This window comes from Papilio xuthus, unplaced genomic scaffold (genome assembly GCF_000836235.2).
Source record: "Papilio xuthus unplaced genomic scaffold, Pxut_1.1 DF827714.1, whole genome shotgun sequence".
Classification (NCBI taxonomy): Eukaryota; Metazoa; Arthropoda; class Insecta; order Lepidoptera; family Papilionidae; genus Papilio; species Papilio xuthus.
The window spans coordinates 41,525-60,336 of NW_013530935.1; the positions used below are offsets into that span (position 1 = coordinate 41,525).

General features: G+C 42.7%; 3 protein-coding genes across 5 annotated transcripts in view; 1 reads left to right on the top strand and 2 right to left on the bottom strand.

Annotated features, from left to right (window-relative positions):
• The window catches only part of LOC106116679 (blood vessel epicardial substance), a 13,514-nt gene extending 2,524 nt beyond the window's left edge, over positions 1–10,990 (bottom strand). The window contains exons 1-5 of the mRNA XM_013310584.1: positions 10,133–10,990; positions 3,927–4,084; positions 1,658–1,760; positions 1,349–1,489; positions 1,016–1,151 (exon numbers count right to left, since the gene is read on the bottom strand). Of these exons, the coding sequence (XP_013166038.1) occupies positions 1,016–1,151; positions 1,349–1,489; positions 1,658–1,760; positions 3,927–4,084; positions 10,133–10,615 (1,021 nt within the window). The 5' untranslated portion in view covers positions 10,616–10,990. The remainder of the gene's footprint in view (positions 1–1,015; positions 1,152–1,348; positions 1,490–1,657; positions 1,761–3,926; positions 4,085–10,132) is intronic.
• A 231-nt stretch (positions 10,991–11,221) lies between these two features.
• LOC106116821 (uncharacterized) lies at positions 11,222–12,513 on the top strand. The gene is made up of 3 exons (XM_013310851.1): positions 11,222–11,427; positions 11,502–11,831; positions 11,964–12,513. Exons 1-3 carry the CDS (start codon positions 11,350–11,352, stop codon positions 12,021–12,023), a joined length of 468 nt encoding a protein of 155 aa, XP_013166305.1. The 5' UTR covers positions 11,222–11,349; the 3' UTR covers positions 12,024–12,513.
• Positions 12,514–13,237: 724 nt separating this feature from the next.
• On the bottom strand, positions 13,238–18,161 carry LOC106116820 (cAMP and cAMP-inhibited cGMP 3',5'-cyclic phosphodiesterase 10A). Of its 3 annotated transcripts, none has more exons than XM_013310850.1 (14): positions 17,955–18,161; positions 17,228–17,326; positions 16,895–17,097; positions 16,550–16,723; positions 16,186–16,334; positions 15,853–16,022; positions 15,600–15,733; positions 15,346–15,461; positions 14,975–15,212; positions 14,729–14,884; positions 14,118–14,297; positions 13,899–13,997; positions 13,661–13,830; positions 13,238–13,509 (listed from the first exon to the last, which is right to left on the bottom strand). In XM_013310850.1, the coding sequence occupies exons 2-14, from the start codon at positions 17,277–17,279 to the stop codon at positions 13,392–13,394; spliced, it is 1,959 nt and encodes a 652-aa protein (XP_013166304.1). In that variant the 5' UTR covers positions 17,280–17,326; positions 17,955–18,161; the 3' UTR covers positions 13,238–13,391. The 3 variants fall into 3 exon arrangements, with proteins under 3 accessions (XP_013166304.1, XP_013166303.1, XP_013166302.1); XM_013310849.1 differs by lacking the exon at positions 17,955–18,161 and adding an exon at positions 17,414–17,852; XM_013310848.1 differs by lacking the exon at positions 17,955–18,161 and having other exon boundaries at positions 17,228–17,852.
• Between the last annotated feature and the right edge of the window lie 651 nt (positions 18,162–18,812).

Consider the following 18,812-nt stretch of genomic DNA (forward strand, 5'->3'; position numbering starts at 1 on the left):
CGTCAGCACGGGGGCGGGGGCGGGGCGGGCACGGCGCGCAGCAGCGGCGCGTGCTCGCCTGCGCGCGGCCGCGTCACGCCACAAGCACACCACAGTTAATGTCGGCACATTACCTCACCACCTCATTCTCCTCCTCCTCCTTATCCTCACATCTTGATTGAGCATTAGGTTTCACTTTACTCTGCTTAGTGATACTATTAGGGTTTCAGGAGAAGATACTGATAGGTGTAAGCTTATGCAGCCGCCGTGCTGTTGGATGCTCCGATAACTTTTACACCGAAAGCGAGCTTTGTGAATTCCCTAATGGTTCACACAATTCCTACACTTATATTAATAGAAATAACATAGAAACAGACCGAGTGTTCTAATTTAGGAATACTGAAACTATCAGCAAAGTGATTGCAGAGCACGAGCCCACATAAAGCTGTCAGTCGCTGGCTGATGACATGACACATGCGAGGGCGCAAGGCACGAGGCAGCGCAGCACAACTATCCCGCCCAAACTAACATAGCATTCATACAAGGTCTTTGCCGAGATTTACTTTTTTGTGTTCTTCGTTGTTCATTTGCCAGCCGAAAGCCAAAGGAATCGTACATTTACCGGGAATAAAATTTTTTCTAAGAGCTATTCTATAATTCATCTGTATGCTACATAAGTTAAAGATATATAGATAGATTATATGCTTGTTGCCATCAACCGTCAACACATCCAAGCATTTACATGCAACGATCTACAGGAAGACAACAAAACTACAAAAGCACGGAAAATGAATCCTTCGACTGGAACAAGGATTATTCTATGTGATAATAGGACCGCCCTAAGATGAGCTAATGTTTGATATTGATGCAGTAAGACGCGGGCGACATTCAGCGCCGCCGTGCGCCTCCACCACTATCTGACAACTCTCCACAATGGACGTAAGTCAATACATATTTTTGAACAATGATTAATGTATGTAACGAGTGTGAGTAGAAGGTAAGGTTAAGACAGATGGCACTGGGTGCGGCCACTCACCCTGCAGCTGCCGGTTGAGCAGGGCGGTGATGCCGGGCCCGTCGCCCGCCTTCTTCACCACCAGCATGGGCTTGTCCTCCCCCTCCTCGTAGCAGTTGGGCAGGTGGCCGTTGCTCGCCGCCATCGTCTCGCTCACCTGCAACGTCGCGCCACAGCACCTCGTCACTTCACACGAGACAGCAGACACAACACCACATTCCAGCAGGTCGACCATTTTCTCAGTACGTGAACAGATTAATCACTGCATTTTTTTTGGAGTAAGTTTACAAACGAGCAAACGGATCATTTATTATAACCAGTTTTCGTGTGTGTGTGTATGTATGTGTTTATTACCTGCATGAGCTTGTGCACGACGTCGCGGCCGAGGATGTGGTCGAAGACGGCCTGCAGGAAGCCGTCCGACATGATGGACAGCTTCAGCTTGTCGCGGTGCCACACCAGCACGCGCGATTCCTCCATCGCCATTATCGACACCTGCAAAGTATCCCACACCCCCAACCTTGTTACAATGTGCACACATTATTCCTGTCCTACTAGCTGCGACCACAGCTTGTCACACTTTCAGAAATAACCTTATAATGTAGAAAAAATAAATAAACGTGAAACATAAATACAAGAATATAAGTAATGATCAAAGATTACCTGAAAATATTCATCAGTGGAGACACCGAACCATTCGGGCGAGTCGAGGAAGTGGTGCGGGAAGACGATGTGCAGCGCGCGCTGGCTCTGCGACACCACCAGCCTGGGGAGAACACAACGCCCACTTCACGCACAATGCATGTACTACGCTTTCTCATGAGACATCCGCTATGCATGTGCACTAAACTTTTTACTTTAATCTAATCCATGATCACTAATAGCTATAAAGATAAACAAAGCTGAACGTCGTTTTTTGTGGCGTTTGTCTTCAATTAACGATAGTTCAACGCCACGCGTTACATTTGTCCAAAAATCATAACTTTATATGGGTCGGCGACGTAAAAGCAATATTGATTGCTATCGCCGACCGGCTCTTCGCGACCTCTGATCGTCGCTGCCGCCGCCGCGACCGCGACATACATACATACATTAAGAACTGTGTGCGAAATCGTTACCTAGGTAGTCTGCGGCAGTATCACCGATGTTGACCCACCTTACCTTTATTATTATCTTTATTTACGCAAATAATATTATCGCGTACGAACATCATCACGAATATCAGGACAAGCAAAATACACATCTGGCTATATGTTTTCGGCCTTTCCAAAATGTCAGTAAAGAGCAGTTTGACCTTTTATATAAGTTCGACAAAAGTTAAATTTGCCGAAGGGTGTCGCCGGCGTGGCGGGCGTTTGTAAGTCCTGCCGAACCTCCCGGGATGTAGATGTTACACCGTTTGGAATTAAATTACTAGTTAAACATGTTTTTTACTGTTACAAAATTTCAGCATCGATAGACTGTGCATAAGAACGCGAGCATTGCTTTAATGTTTTCCGTAGAAATGCTAAGAGTGCACCAACCACTGCACAAAATAACTGTATGCGATGTCAAGTATCTTTGCTAAAATGTTGTATTAAAATGAAACATGTGCACACGAAATATTTACAATAACTTTGAAGAAGTGAAAACTTGAAAGACACGGCCATTCAATTATGTAATACATTTTAATATAATGTAGGCAGCGCGCCGTAGTGAGCCCCGCCACAGCCACCACCAACACCGCCACCTCACTTACAATCAATACAATCGCTGGCAATCACATTCATTCATAAAGCGAGGTCAGAGCAAGTCGCTCTCACTCGCTGTACCCGCCACCTACTGCTGCCACTACCAATGCTCTGGCATTAATTGAATCTTTTGCGTATTGCGTAACACACAAAGCAAACAAACAGATATGTCGTACCTTTGTTTTATACATCACCAATTTTCTTAATAAATTTAGTTAACAGGGTGATGAACTCTTAACAAGACAAATAATATTGTACCTGCATACGTGACTACTGCAAGTGATGCAGCACATGCACATGGATAATTAATGAAATATCAGACATCGAGACAATGAAATGTGCCAATGTTATTATAATTGTATATGGACTTAGGTGACGAACAAGAGTAGCCTTGCTTGAGGCGACTAGTAGCCGACGTGCGGCCTGCTTGCACAATTACTAAGCTTGTATGCTTATTTAAGTGGAAGTAACACACTACAAATTTAACAACTTAGGTACTGACGAATTTGATATTTAATAGGGAAGAATATTGATGTTCCTAGGGTAGAGTTTGCTCAATTAAACGTTTATATAAGTTATTTTATTAAAAAATATAACGCATAATCGGTAAAGTATATGACTTAATATGAGCCTCATGTTTGAATCAATGAAATCGGTGTCGTATTCGAGGGCCGGCAGCGACAGCCGGCAGCGTCAGCCGGTCGGCGGCGCGGCGCGGGCTATTTGTGGTCGCCTGATGGCTGCAATTCTCGGAATACTTAGCCAGTAAACGGTTGAAGCGCATGTTCAAGACGGCAACACATAAATTACGCACTGGACACGCAGATTAATATGTCATAAAATAAGCATATATATGGTGTGCGTATGCTTATAGTCTCCTTCCTTGCTCGATATTACAATTTACATTTGAATTACAATTGATGATGAAAACCATAAAATAATATTCCAATAAAAGTACAATCACTTAGATGATATCGTGCAAGGTGTGCAACAATTATGTTAAGTTAAAGTGCTATGTGAATGGATGTTGTCATATACCGATGGCAGGCCTGCTCCACTAAACCCTCCCCTCAGACTCTGATCGAGAGCCGGCCACTCCACTCGGAAGTGTTTACCGAACAATGCAGTGACTATGTTAAGCGGCGCGTTTGCTCTAAACTCGATGCAGTGAGAGCAAGGTGGGATAGCGGTGCGGTACTCACTTGCCGGAGAGCACGAGCGAAAGGCTGTCCACCTTGGTGACCTTCTCGTGCGCGTAAAGCTCGTGGCACTTGAGGTGGCGCACGCTGCGCATGCATTGCAGCACGCGCCGGAACTGCCGCCGCGACACGCGCAGAGGTGCGAACAGAGCCACGTATACCTGCCGACACAAAAATCTGTTCACAACCCAATTTGTTTGTTCATAACTCTGTTCCTTTAAATATATGTACGCAGAAAGGGCAAGTGTCAATTTATTCTTTGTGTAACTATATTATAAACGTAACAATACACTTATTTGTATTGAAAATACAAATGAGAATTATGTCATCAACACAATTTTGAGGACAAAAAGAGTTCAACGAGCAACAAAGTTGGACGAGTTTGCACGCAGGAAGTATCTGCCGGCCACGCTCTATTCTGTCTTCAACGAAAACAAATGATGTCCAGTGAGCAAAGCAGAGCCTTCGCCGTCACACAAATTGCCAGGCGTCATAAAGTATTCAAGTGATATTATAAGTAGTAATAATAAGATAAGCCACAATAAGGTACAAAGAGACAAAACCAGATTTATACTAACTTTCAGAAATGTTTGAAAAGTTTATATACGTATTAGGATAATGTTTTATAATAATTTCACCAACAACGTGCACACTGTTCCGTTGGTGGTCCTGGTTAGCTCAAAACAAAAACGATTTTTGTATAAAAAGAGTGATCAGTAGGTATTCCGAACAAAACAAAAAAGTGACTTCGGTTTGAAAGCCATAACAATGGAGGGTGGGTGGGTGCGCCATACCGGCCGGAAAACAATAATCTGGCTGGTCGGGTCCGCTGCCTGCGGTGAGTTGCGACTACGTGCGGGGTGGCGGAGACTACAACAGACTCGGCTCGCCCGCGCCCCCGGAGTCCAAATGCACACAAACATCGACTTTGTCTAGCCCGACGAGTACTTGGTTTCGTGCTACGCTATTGGCCTGTCCTTTCAAATTTACTCCTAACAAATCTTTCCTAAGGAATACAAATGTATTACAGTGTTTACTGCAATTTTAGGGTCTGAAACACTATTGAGAGGAAACATCGGATAATATACTTGCGTTTAGCCGTTTCTAATTAGTTTAAGTTAGGCAAAATATTGAGATACAAGAGAACTAGTGTAGATAGTGAGAATAAATCAAACATCGGGGAACGACCTTCAAGGAGAAAATGACGACAACTTTAATCTTTACTAATAGGATTTAATTGACGCAGTTAATTCCACCTGCTCGCATCTTCAGATACATTTACGTCAGTAACAAGATAAAAATATTGTATTGAGAAAATTATAAATATTTTTTTAAAATAGAAACTCGCCATTTGAACTGGCTAGAAACTGGCTCCTTGTACTACCGCCATTTTAATTGACGGCCTTGTGAAGGTGTGGGTCGTGTGGGAGAATTGGTTACAGATAGCGGACTCAATAACTGTCACGGAGTCGGCTGCGAGCTCACACTGTTCACTGTGTATTGCTAGATTTTCATTCAACTTTATGCGGTTTACTAATAAAGTAGCTACAATATGGACCTAACCATTATTTCAATATGAATCTTGAACGAAATACTTTATGTTCTGTTAGAAATTAACATTGAATAATAATTGCTAAGTTGCATACTATGTCGGGGTTCTGAGACACTCGGACAAGTTGAAGAGAACCAACTTGTTAGAAAGACTTCTACGTTACTTGGCTTCGGGCCAAATGATAAATGACTATTAAAGTATATAATCTAGCAGACACTTGGATGCTGGACGATCGGTAACTGTTATAATCACCATTTTATCTGAACAGGGCAGACGGGGACAGGTACGAACACAAGGGCCCCGCAAATTATATTGCCCGCGGGACAAACTTCCGTAAACAACACTCAAATAGTGATTAATTCAGACCACAACTTTAAATATTAGGGCCCAAATATAAAAAAAAACATACATAGTGTTTCAATTACACTTTAGCCTAAACATATATGCATATGTCCAAACTGTTTTTCGCAAGCTAATATTAGACATTACAAGAAATGCGACTTCGTTCTCGTGGAATTAATAAAAAAACATAATTAGTAGCCTATGTGTTCTTCCAGACTATGTTCGATATTTGTGCCAAATTTCATGGAGATCCGTTCAGCGGTCTGGAGATACCTTCAAACAAACATACATCCATACATCTAAACATTCGCATTTATAATTAGTAGTAAGATATATTTATGCGTAGCCTTCCGAAATAGAATCTAGACAAATAAATAAGAACGTACTCATTCCGGAAACTGTTTCGGTGATCCATGTTCAAAGGTAAACCAAACAAGATTATTTACGCAAAAAAAAGTATATACATTAAGGAAATGAACTTGTTTACCAGGAGAAGAAACCCTTCGCTGTGGCGGCATGCGGCCAAATGAAATACAACTCAATGTCTGCTTGCTGTTCCCCACACGTTTCACAACATGCCTGTCAATATATGTATTATATATTTATAGACGTTTCTATAGAACAAAACCTACCAAGGTGGAAATCTGATTCTCGACAGATAGTATGTGATTTGAACAGGTTTGTTATTTATGAGAGAGAAAGCTGCGCTAGTGGCGGATTGTTTATGCTTTGTTAATTTTTATACATCTGAAGGCGGCACAAACATCAGGGTTCACGGGTTAAAAACTAATCTGAACAAGTTAGTCTCCGGCAAGTTACAAGAATATTACGTTCAAGCTTTACTAAAAGCTAACAATACACAATGTAAGTTATTTTCTCCCGTGTCTCACCGTATTTGTAATGAAGACAGAACACGTGGACAAGTAAATGTTACACTGCCCGCTCGACAGCATTTCATATCAATACAACTAGTATTATACTAGCATTTATATGCTAGTATAGGAAGCGGAATCGGCGACTATTCATATATTTAAGCATTAGATGATACGCTTGTTGTGTTTGTACGAAATCTAAAAAATATATTTGTTGGATGAGTAATCTAATCTGGATCTAATTGAGTGAATAGTTTTGATGGCGTGTCCAGCTGTTACCTCCGTAGAGGGTCGTTGGAGCATGATCACACATCTCACAGCTATGTTTAAACAATATATATTATTACTACGGAAATAAACAAAATACTGAAGTTTTAAAGAGATTATTTGATTTTAATATTATCATCGTTTATAGCATTTTAAGGTAAGCCAATAGAAAAATAGTAATAAGGCGGTGAGAAAAGGGAAGGAAGCTTGCAATCAACATCGGCGTCGGTAACGACCGGCTCGACAGGTACGGAGTGACGTCACGGGCGACGGACGACGACCTACTTACCTCACGAGCCAAGTGGCGGGGCAGTGCCATCCACTCCGCTCCATTGTATGCGGCTTGCGGCTTCACGTGCTATTAAGGCTTTTTTACGTTATCCATTCAATATCATCGCGAGCAGCCGCAGCTCCGTCGTCTCCTCGCAAACAAATAACATTCGGCGAGGAAAAGAATATATGTTCCATCCCCATCTCAAGACAATATCCTAAAGAGCTTTGGAAATGCTGCTCTTTTTTAAAATTCTCAATATGATGTAAGGCCACTTTTATTTAACAACTTGGGACCTGTCCTAGCGCCGCTCTACAAACGGATTCAAACCGTCCGTGAATAATTCAGATTTGAGTGGAATTTGTTAAGTTGGAGATTGGAGATGTACTATAAGTACCTTTATGTTACCTAACTAAAGTAAGTAGACACTATTCTGTAATGTTTATAAGTTTGAAGTGTATTATTCGATTGATAATAGTGTGAAAGGAGGTCAATGTTTTTCTTCCAAATTGTACGTATGGCTTGCACAAACCGCATTGCAGCCATACATCAAAGTTCATTAGCGTCGTCGGCGGTGGCGCCAGTCCGCCCCAACTCACGAATAAGCTTCAATACTAGCAATCGAGGAGGGGAGGGGCGCACCCCTCGCCCCCGATAGTGCTCACTGCGCGGGGATTCTGGGACACGCGCCGCTAACGTAAAGACTTTACTACACACACAAGGAGGACGTAAGTTCTTAATCGAACAGAAAATCTCTAATGTAGTTTTCAGTCTAGTGTATTGCACAGCATTAGCCGATACAAAAAATCTTACTAAATTTACAAATGCGAAAGTTAGTTATCTTCAGAACGTCTGCATGGGTCTGGCATAGATGTAAAACATAGTCTGAAGGATTCGGAGTCGCTGGCGACAGCTAGTTTAGGTGTATATTAATCATTGACATGGTCATTTCTAGATACGACTAATGAAAGTTTGGTTCTCTCTATGTGTCAGTAGCGGGACGTCTTGTTCGCCTTCACTGTTATTGAGCAAGAAGATTTAGCATAATTTTCCTTTCACATTTCCTCGAGATAAGATTAAAAATTTATCCATATTAATAAAATTAGAGTGTTTGTATAAAAATATTAATTTGATTTATTTGCGCAGCTGATAACGAAAAACTAATTATTAAAGTATTTGTCTGTATGTCTGACTGTCCGCAAATGTCGCTTTTGGTACGGGTAATCTCCAGAACAGCGCCACAAACTGGCTAAGATTTGACATAAACATAGCAATACTAATTACACGGAACGGAACACTAATAAATGGAATGTAAGTCTCCAATGTTTAACGTTCAAAATTTTTGAAATTGTAACATATAAATAATTTCGTTTGCCTTTTTACATGTAATTGAATAGTGTATTGCGGTAATGTGATATAGACCAACAGTTTATTCGTTTCTCATTCGTTGTGTCACTGTGGTATTGCACAATGCACAAGACACGAGCGGGAGCGGGCAGCGGGCGGCCATTGGAAAGTGATTAGCGCGGCCACTAGCATCTAAAATCAACACAAATTGTTTAAGTTGGATAGAGACAACATGTTCTATGTAAACATTATCGGTCATTTGTATTGACGTAGTTGATAATAGTGACACAGTCGCCGCACTCTCCACCTATGTACCACTCGTCTTTTACCAGTTTCGCGTACGAGTTTTACTAAATAAAATCAATGTACAGGGCGCACCCTGCCCTATCCGCGGCCACTGACCGCCCCCCCCCCCTCGCTTCTCGGCGGCCCCGTGACCCATTGCTGATTACATCAGCTGACGTTTTGATTGGGGAGAAATGCGAGATCTTTCAACTGCACTTTTATTTGTTCTACTTTGCTTAATTGCAAGTTAACGTTGCACAACTCCTCTAATATAACAACTAATTTAAAAATAAAACAAAAAGACCATTACCTCGACAAATGTACTAGAATAAAAAAATAAAAGCCAAGCTCTTTATTGTACAAAGTAGAAGGTGCCCATAAAAAATACTTGGGATATGGGGATGAGACACTCCATACTTTGTAACATTTTCAGATGATTGTAAAAAGTATATATGAATTGTATAGTTTTTTTATATTTTAATTTAAAATTAGTAAGCTTAATTCCCCAGCAGCCTGACTGATTGTTGTGAGCCAAGAAAGCTTATATATTATATTATATTACTGTGGTGTTATATAGTACAGCTTTATATATTGCTACAAAACTTATGTAATTCAGAGAGATAGATAGAGAGAGAATGCATGTAATAACTAAATTACTTAAATTAATTTTACTAAAATTTGTTAGCACAAAAACATTCCCCAGAATATTGAAACAAATAACAATATAAATATAATAATTCATAATTAAACAAAAAGAGTACATTAATGTTATGTAGGAGAGTGTTTCTTGTTATATATACCAGAGAGCAGAGCAGACATGCTGAGAGAACTATCACATCCTTATCAGCTTAGTTAACTTTCTTATTTAGTCACAATATGAATTATTTTAGTATGAAAACAATATTATAAAACTTATTTAGTAACAACCTGTTATACTTTTTACAAGTATGTGTGACTCGGGAGAAACAGGGTGTGACAGTGAGCTAGGTAATCATGAAAAGAATGCAGCAGATGCAGAGTTTGCCATGACACACTTCATGCTGGCAAAAGCAATATTAACAACATGAATTGCCTAACATTGCCTAAAACATTAATGATTATGACTCAGAAACCATTAATCCATTTATTTCTATTAATTATAGCAAAAGGAACCCTCCATTTGCAGGAACACACATGGCTAACAGTCCATCTTTACACTAATCTAATTGGTGTAAGTTTATCAAGGACAAACCCCTATAAATAACTTTTAGGCTAATGAAAGAAAAAATCTCACCTCTTCAATTTCCTTATGGAACTTTATAGGTCGCATCAAATAGAACTGCACTGCAAAATACACAAAGTTAATCACTACAAATGCACTGTTCCACAACACGGCGTCCAGGTAGCACTGGACGCTCCACGCCCACAGACCGGAGAACGCGCAGCCGAGCACGAGCGCCACGCGCAGCCACACAAGTCCCGCCGGCGTATGCGGCGCCAGGAATGACACCAAGAAACACCCATTCGCCAGTTGGAAGAAAATGTGGTTAACCGGCCGCCACTTGGGACAGTGGTGCAAGTACACGTCCCACATCGACGGCCGCTCCTGTAGCGTCACGTTGACCGAGTCGCTGACGGGAGGCGTGAGGCTCGTCGGCTCCACGAGACCCATGTCCTCCGTCGTAACGGTGACGTCACTGTCCGTCGTCGACACCTCCGTCGTGACATTTTGCAGGCCGGTAATCATGCCAATCGCCAAGGCACTGATAAACAGCATAGTACCCCAGAGTAACACTATACCGATCGAGTTCTCGCATCGGTGTGACCCTGACGACTCTTGGCATTTGCGCGTAATTTTTCAGCACTTAAACACTTGTTCCAAAAATATTTCTCTCTAACATGAAGGTATTTATACGTTTTGCGAGGTTTATTTTGTTCTCGATATTTTAAGAAGAAAAAAAACAGCAGCGCTTTGCTTTACAAAATTAACAACGGTCAGAGGTAAAAGAATGAACCAAACATTTATTCCTATAACGCTGAAATACGCATAAATATTAAATATATTTCAATAAAACAGCTTCAAATGTTTAAAATAAAAAGTAAAAAATCTGTGAAGCAAACAACCGAAGCCTACAATTTGACAGCAACAACGATTGACAGCTGACAAGTGATTTATTTATTTTTTCTAATTTTATGACTTGGTAACATAGACCTTTAGGTCAACTGACAAAGAGTATATAACTGACAAATGAATTGTATGAAAACCATGTCCAAAGAGTATATAAAAACCATGTATAGCAACTTTAGTGTTCAAAGGAATGATATGAATGACAAATTGAGCTGGTAGCAAAGAGTCTCGCAAAACTTAGTGTCACATAGACAGATGACAATTATTATGGCGGTTTTCGGCACTTGTGTTATGCTGTCCAGTACAAAAAAATCAACAATAACTAACATAATGAAATAAGTTCACCATTATGTACCTAAGAACTGTATTATATTATCTTAAAAATGTCTAATGTCCCATTTGATATGTTGCTACATCCTGAACTATTAACGAATGAGCAACTTACTACCATAATACAACAGGTATTTTAAATTTATTACCTTGTGTATGCTATGCAGTAACGATTGACAATTACACTAATATTTGTATTTTATAGCGACATTTGCGAGTACCTAATATGGATTCCATGACTAGGGATGACATATTAGAATTATTTCATCATTATTGTGTCCCTTACGGCCAAAGGAAACATCGCGATTCCGGCCGAGGGAAGGCATTAAGTAGAGGTCGGCATGTAAGCCCCGAGCCGCCAGTTAAAGTGGGCCTGGCTAGCGATAATAAAAACAACAACAATGTTTCACATATGCTTAGTAAGAGATTAAAGCCGCCTGATTTGTTGTCGGGGCACATGAAAAGGATTAAACTCGATAATAAAAAAATAAACAATGAATCTGACACTTTCAAAAGGAAAATTTCAGTGGATTCAGTAAGTGTTTCTTTAATCTATATAATTTGATTAGATATTGAGAAAACAAACTCGGCTTTAGAATAGAACCAGATTATTGATATTCAACTGTTCTTATGTTCAATACTTTATAATTATATCATTATTTTACAGACTCTGGTTTGTGAAGCACCACCACATAAAAAAGAGAAAAAGCTTATAACTTGGCCGTAGGTCATCAGCATAGTTTTTGTCCTTATAAATAAGACAAATGGTTGAAACTGATAAAAAAATTGAAAAAGCACAATAAAATTGTGTGAAGAACTCAAATCTACCTTGAAATTGTGTTTTGTGGCAGAATTTGTTTGTGTGTACACCAACTGGGTGTCAGTGGTAATGAACATGTCACACAGTCTAGCTCATTGTAACACTTATTGTTTAAACATTCAATAAACCTCAATTTGTTACAAAATAATGCATAAGTCAGCATTTACTTAGTATATGTAATGAATAAAGTACACTTGTTAAATACATGTTTTAACACTTTGAATGCTGGTGAAGGATATTATGTACGTCAAAGTGGTTATATGTATCACCATAAATATGTATCAACACTAATTTCGGTATAAGTAATTTATCATGTACTTGCTGTCGCCTGCGACTCTGCCTATATGTTCTTCCAGACTTTCTTCTATATGTGAGCCAAATTTCATAAAAATCGGTTCAGCCATTTCGAGATACCTTCAAACAAACATCCATCCATCCACTATACTTCATATTTATAATATAAAATTAGTAATTGCTTGTAAATTGACTTCTTGACTTATCAAGAAGTCAATTTGCAAGCCTACACATAGTAATGTCCTTAATTGCCATGATTTGTCAAAAATCCACACCCTGCATTATAGTGACTGTATCAAAATGTTGACATATGTTTAAACTATATCTGAAACATTGATCCTTGGTGTTTGCAATAGTGTGTACACCTTGTTTCAATTGAATGCCTTAATCTCGTAAGCAAATATCCAATTCCTCACGTGGCCAGTATATGATATTCAAAATGTTCTTATACAAGATTAAATTAATTTGACTGATTGCAGTTGATTCAATTAGCTTTCTCCCAGCTCCTAAATATCATCTAGTTTGTTTTATTATAGCATGCAGATAAATGTCAACAAAATCTGTCTAATTTAAGTGTTTTAATTAAAACCTTTAGGGGATGAATTTCTTTGTTAGTGCTCGACTACATCACAGTCATAGAATTTAATGTGCAAAATGATAAATCTTGTATTATATTATGTATTAATAGATCATTTCACTTGTTTATATTGATTTAGTACAATTAGTTCCATAACTTATCAATGCTCAATGTCTTTTATAACATTTCACTGTAGTTTTTAATTAAAAAAAAATCGTCACAAAAATGATGGGTACATTGAAATATGATGTAAATATAATATATTATTTATTAGAAATATGAAATGATATTTTATTAATTAGTTTTGAACACATTATTCCTGGTGAATGTATTGATTTATTGATCGATCATTTTACTTCAAGATAATAGACTATCGCTCGGAGCGGAGCGGAGTAAGAGGTGGGCTAGTTGTTGTCCTCCTTGAGCAAGACGCGGCTCCTGCTGGGCGGCGTGGAGTCCTCCTGCCGCCACAGCCGCATGCCGCGCATCTCTATCTCCTCGTGCCAGCCCTCCTGCGTCTCCCTGCAACACCTCAATACTGTTGTATTATATACACCGCCCCGCACACATTTAAACATAAGGGAAATTATACAACTTTAGGTGCACCGCGTAGCGCGGCCCGCTACAAAGAGGCTGGCAACACGCGTATCGGTTTTTGTGTGAGGCGACGGACCTGCAGTTATCCATGAGCGGGCTGGTGTTGGGGAAGATGTTGGTGAGCAGCATGAGGCAGGGCAGCACCACCACCGAGAGGAACTGGATCTGCTCGGCGGGCTGGTTGACGCGCCGCTTGCGGTCCATCATGCTGAGCGGCGTGTACCCCATGGCGCGCTCGCGGTCGCCCTGCGCCACAGAATACTGCTGCACCGAGCTATACAAACACAACGTCATCCGGCCCGCGCCGCCGCTACCTGATTGTAAAACTCCTCGTAAATGGACTCGGTGATCGCCTTGGCCACGCCGAACGGCTTGCAGCAGCCGGACAGGTCGCTCGTCGTCATCAGAATACCCTGCGGTAAACAGATACACCCTTCATTGTGTCAACTTTTTTGTCGCATGCAATGAAAGCGGCGCTCATAAGCTGCACGTTTGTTGGCGGGTGTGAGGAGGCCAGGGGGAGGCACGCGCACCTTGAGCAGCCGGCGGTGCGCGGTGTCGGCCCAGCTGAAGGCGCGGTCGGCCACGAGCGGCGCGAGCTGCGCGCGCAGGGCGAAGTACACGGCCAGGTCGGTGCAGAGGATGTCGTAGCGCATCTCCTCCAGCACCGCCTCGCGCTCGGTCGCCTCCAGTTTGCCCAGCAGCTTCTTGTCCTGGTGAAACACGCGCGCACAGGCAGCGGTCATTGCCTCGGCTTCCAAAACATTACCGGCTACCTACATAACATTACGTATAACTAACGTGACCATTTATTTTTTCACTTAAAACGGGACATTGGATTTTTTCAGGTAATTAACTTGTAGTCAATGAAAAATAAAACTTTTTTTGAAGAATCAAACAAAATCAGTAAGCTTAAGTTACAAATTAAGAAATACATATAGCCAAAACGTTTAGCTCGCTTTGACCAACTCAACTGCTTAAAATTTAGTGCGGTTTAAAAAAAAACGTGACGTCACGAAATGTATAACTAGATCTGTAGACAAACATATTGATCAATTTGTTTGTATCGTATTGTTATGTAGTAAGTTTACCTTCAGCTCGTGTTTGGCCATATAACGAGCCGCTAAAGGCGGACAAGGGATACCTCAATAATCTTTGTGGCGAGGAAATAGTGATGGTGCTCGAGCTGCGAGCTGGTGTACATGTGGGCGAGCGGGTGCTTGCAAAGCTTGAGGAAGTTGTTATTGTAGCCGGGGTGGTCCAGATCGTGGCACAGGCCCGCTAGCATCAGCGCCGCCGTCTGCGAACAACGCACATAGGAGGCGGTGCACACAGCTACCGCACATCTAGCATACATCTAGCACCCACGGCGATTCGCCTCACATATCACCTCGACGAAGCTAAAGTATCCGGGGTTCTCGCGCAGGATGAGGTACATGGTGTGGGTGAAGCAGAAGGCGTGCTCGGCGTTGTGGTAGGGATTGGGCCGGTAGCAGGCCAGGACGGTGAGCACGAAGTCCGCCAACCTCCGGCGCTCCAGTTTGTGCGCGGCGAACGTCTCGGAGTACATGAGGCAGACCAGCGCCGGCATCTCCTCGCGGCTGCCCTCGCTTATGTGGTAGTTGAAGCTGGCACACCATCGCACAATGAGGACGAAACGGTTTTATAGCATAAGGAGGCAAACGAGCAGCGGAATCTTTACTAAAGGAAATTATTCAGAATTTTATAAAAAAACAGCAAAGTATAAATATAGTACGGTACGATTTAAAGTTAAAGGGCGGCACGATGGCGCTGTTGGTCTCCAGCTCCTCGAGGTCGTGTCCGCAAGGTCGCAGGTGCAGCCCCAGCAGCTCCGAATACACGCGGTTCAGGTTCTCCTGCGCCGCGACATGTCCATATTATCTTTAAGTTACCTCTTGACCATTCAATCTTCCATCATTGTGTTAACTTTTAGCTACTGTACTTGAACGGTTGTGTAAATGTGTTTGCCGGTCCAAGCAAGCAAGATAACGCACGTGATAGAGCTTGCTCTGCTGCATGTGGTAGAAGTGGACGATGAGCGCGCAGTGGTCCACGAACACCTGGAAGATCTGCTCGTCCTCCGCGTCGAATGGTCGCCCCGAACCCTTGTTGGCAAGCTGCACCACGCCTGCGTCGACGCAACACGTCTCGTACCGTTAAAATACTTCTTTTAATTAAAGACTTAATTATTAAAATATTTATTTATAAATTGCATTGCTTAAGTACATTCCCTATGATTTTGTATACCTATAACGCCTTTCTTGTCCTTGATGGGGTATGTGAGCGAGGAGCGCACTACCATGCCCGTGGCGGGGTCGATATCGCGCAAGAAGCGCGGGTCACGAAAGGCGTCGTGCAGGTTGAGGGGAGCCCCGGTGCGCGCCACCAGGCCTGCTGGGCTCTGCTCCACGCTTAAACTAGGGAACGAACACATGGACATTTTTTTAAACATCGTTTTTTAAGTTGCGGTTATCATAATTTTGTGAGTCACATCATCGAAATAATGAAAATGATATATGAGAATATATAAAGAGATACAGTATTTACTTTACAAGGTCCAGGCGTAGTGTCCGCACTTACTTGACCTTGGCCTTCTTCTTGGGCAGTGCGGTGCGCTCCGACTGCCAGCCGTCCTCCCACACGTCGGCCACCAGCTGCTGCTCCATGTGCTGCCGGTCCACGATCAAAAAGCTGCTGCGCATCGCGCCGATGAACGACTTCACGATCGCCTGCCACACGTCCACATCTCGCAACGACACCCATTTACATACAGTTCTTGCACGATATGACAAGATACATACAACAAAGTCAAAACTTAAGTAACCTTCAAAATCTTTCATACATGCAGTTTGAACCACTTGACGTAATTTTTCCGATGAAAGTGGAGGCAGTGCCAACCGGTATTTAGTAAATTCAGTATGGCAGAGATAGAGAAATTTTGTACGAGCATGTCGGTGAGCATGGTGTCGAGGGCGGCGCGCTCGCAGAAGTAGTCGTGCAGCAGCGCGCGCAGCTCGAGGTCGAGGTGTGCGGCGCGCTGCAGCGTTGCGCGCGCGCCCGCCTGGTGCGCCGCCGCGCCTGCCCACCACGCCACACTAGCGCAGCTGTACACCGCGCGCTGCAACCAGCACGGGTGAGGAATGTGGGCCACGTGCCGGCTATTAAATAGAATGTGTGCCGATGGCGAGGGGAAAGACTTTTTTTGAAGGACACACAGAAATATAATACCACCAGATATGTATATTTAAAAAAGAACTAAGAGCCTTCGAGGAAAGTGGATGGGACGCACGTCATCGTAGGGTTCGGCGAGGGTCCTGTAGAGCTCGAGCACTGCGTAGCAGTCGCCGTCGGGCTTGAGCACGGGCACACACATTGCCGTCTTGGCGTCCACCCAGCGCAGACCTTGTGCGAAGCGGCGGTCGCGCTGCACATCGGCCAGCACAAGATGGCGCTTGGTGGCCGCCACGTGCGCCGCCGCGACCTTCCCCTCCTCTGCGCCGCATACACAACACATAAGAGGCGTTCTGTTTAAAATAACTATTAGTACGACTGCATATATTTATTAAATTTTCTAAAGTTTCTCTATTAATAATGAGACAGAGAGAAGACACAGGGCACACACCGATGGGTATGTTGACCTCGTGTCGCTCCGGATTCTTTATGTTCTTCGTCATTAGAACGATCTCATTCTTGAGCTTGTCCACGATGTACACAAATACGCCTGCAAAGTTGGACAAATTGTAAGAGCCATTATTTTTGTGGGAATGGTGTGTAGGTATAAAGTTGTTGTGTGTGATGTGATGATGACCAGAGCTGTCGGTGATGGTCTTGAGGACGGCGGCGGTGTCGCAGAGCAGCGCCTGCAGGTCGACGGAGTCCTCGAGGAAGACTTGGAAGCGGGAGATGTCGAGGTAGGAGTCGCGCGCCTCTTCCTCCTTGACCCCCTTGCGCTCGATCTGCGCGTAGGGCGCGATCACCCGCCGCGTCACCTTGTCCAGCTTCTCCGAGGGTACCAGGAAGTGCGACTGCACCTTGTTCATCGTCGACATCCTCTTGAGCGCGGACTCCTCCGTCTGGTTGATCGTGTCAAGTCGGCTCTTCACCGACCGCACGTTCCTTGGCATCGGCTCTCCCATTTCTCAATCAAAATCTACAATCTAACTTATACAATAGCTACGTTTTTATATAAAAAATATATAAGTACACTTGTTTATATAGACGAACTGATTGATTATTTATGTCAAACAATGACACTGATATATTATTTAATTATTACTTATCACAGTAAACAGATTTGTGTTTTACCTCCGTGGAGCGATATTATTTTAAACAGTAGATAATTTTCTTACTGTTTATAGTAGCCGAAAGGTGTGGAGGTGAAGTGTGCCAGCGTGCAGCAACTGCTGTGCACGGGCATGATTCAGCTAGGTGTGCCGTCACGTCACAGAATACACACAATCGCCATTTAATTCTATTCTTGTTTATTTCTCCGGACGAGAGCGACGTCTCAGGTTCACCTCAATTTTATTAGTTTCGAGTGTGTAATGTATACAGTAGAATCTCGTAATTGCAACTTTATCTTATTTAATTGACAAATCATTTTGCACATAAACACACGCTTTTGTTCATTGTTTACTACTGTTGCGCGTCTCATGCTCGAACGCTTGCTATCTTCTACAGTTCAGGTGGATTGGGTATTTGAAAAGAAACAAGGTGAGGGATATGATAGCAAATTTGTTTATTATCCTATTATGATCGACATAATACAGTATAACGTATAAATAGTCTGTACCAAACATAATATTCATATAATATTCCTCTCAGTACTATGGTATGGTTCGCGCGGTCCGCCGACGGCTCGGGACCGCGAGCGGGAGTCCACCGAGCCGCGCTGACTACTTAACATCGTTTGGAGCGAACGTCTCTGCTGGTTCATCTTAAAGGTTTTACCTTTATTAACATTCCCTTGACCTTAATATCGTCAAAAACTTATTGCATTTACTCTGATCTTCAAATTATGTTGAACTAAAGCTAACTACAGCTAAGTATTGAGAACACTCTCGTAGCGCCGGCCGCTCTCGGTACGCACGCGCTTTACGAGGCACGAGTGCGCGGTACGAGGCACGAGCGCGCGGTACTCGGCACGAGGCACGAGCGCGCGGCACGAGGCACGAGCGCGCGGTACGCGGCACGAGGCACGAGCGCGC

Bases quoted from the DNA above. Each gene is read 5' to 3' on its own strand.
- LOC106116821 (XM_013310851.1), top strand. From the start codon at position 11,350: ATGTCTAATGTCCCATTTGATATGTTGCTACATCCTGAACTATTAACG. The intron at 11,428-11,501 runs GTATTTTAAATT...TGTATTTTATAG, and splicing joins TTACTACCATAATACAACAG to CGACATTTGCGAGTACCTAA. The intron at 11,832-11,963 runs GTAAGTGTTTCT...ATTATTTTACAG, and splicing joins GGAAAATTTCAGTGGATTCA to ACTCTGGTTTGTGAAGCACC.
- LOC106116820 (XM_013310848.1), bottom strand. From the start codon at position 17,741: ATGGGAGAGCCGATGCCAAGGAACGTGCGGTCGGTGAAGAGCCGACTT. The intron at 15,734-15,852 runs GTATACAAAATC...GCGTCGACGCAG, and splicing joins GGACAAGAAAGGCGTTATAG to GCGTGGTGCAGCTTGCCAAC. The intron at 15,462-15,599 runs GTGCGTTATCTT...GTCGCGGCGCAG, and splicing joins AGCAGAGCAAGCTCTATCAC to GAGAACCTGAACCGCGTGTA.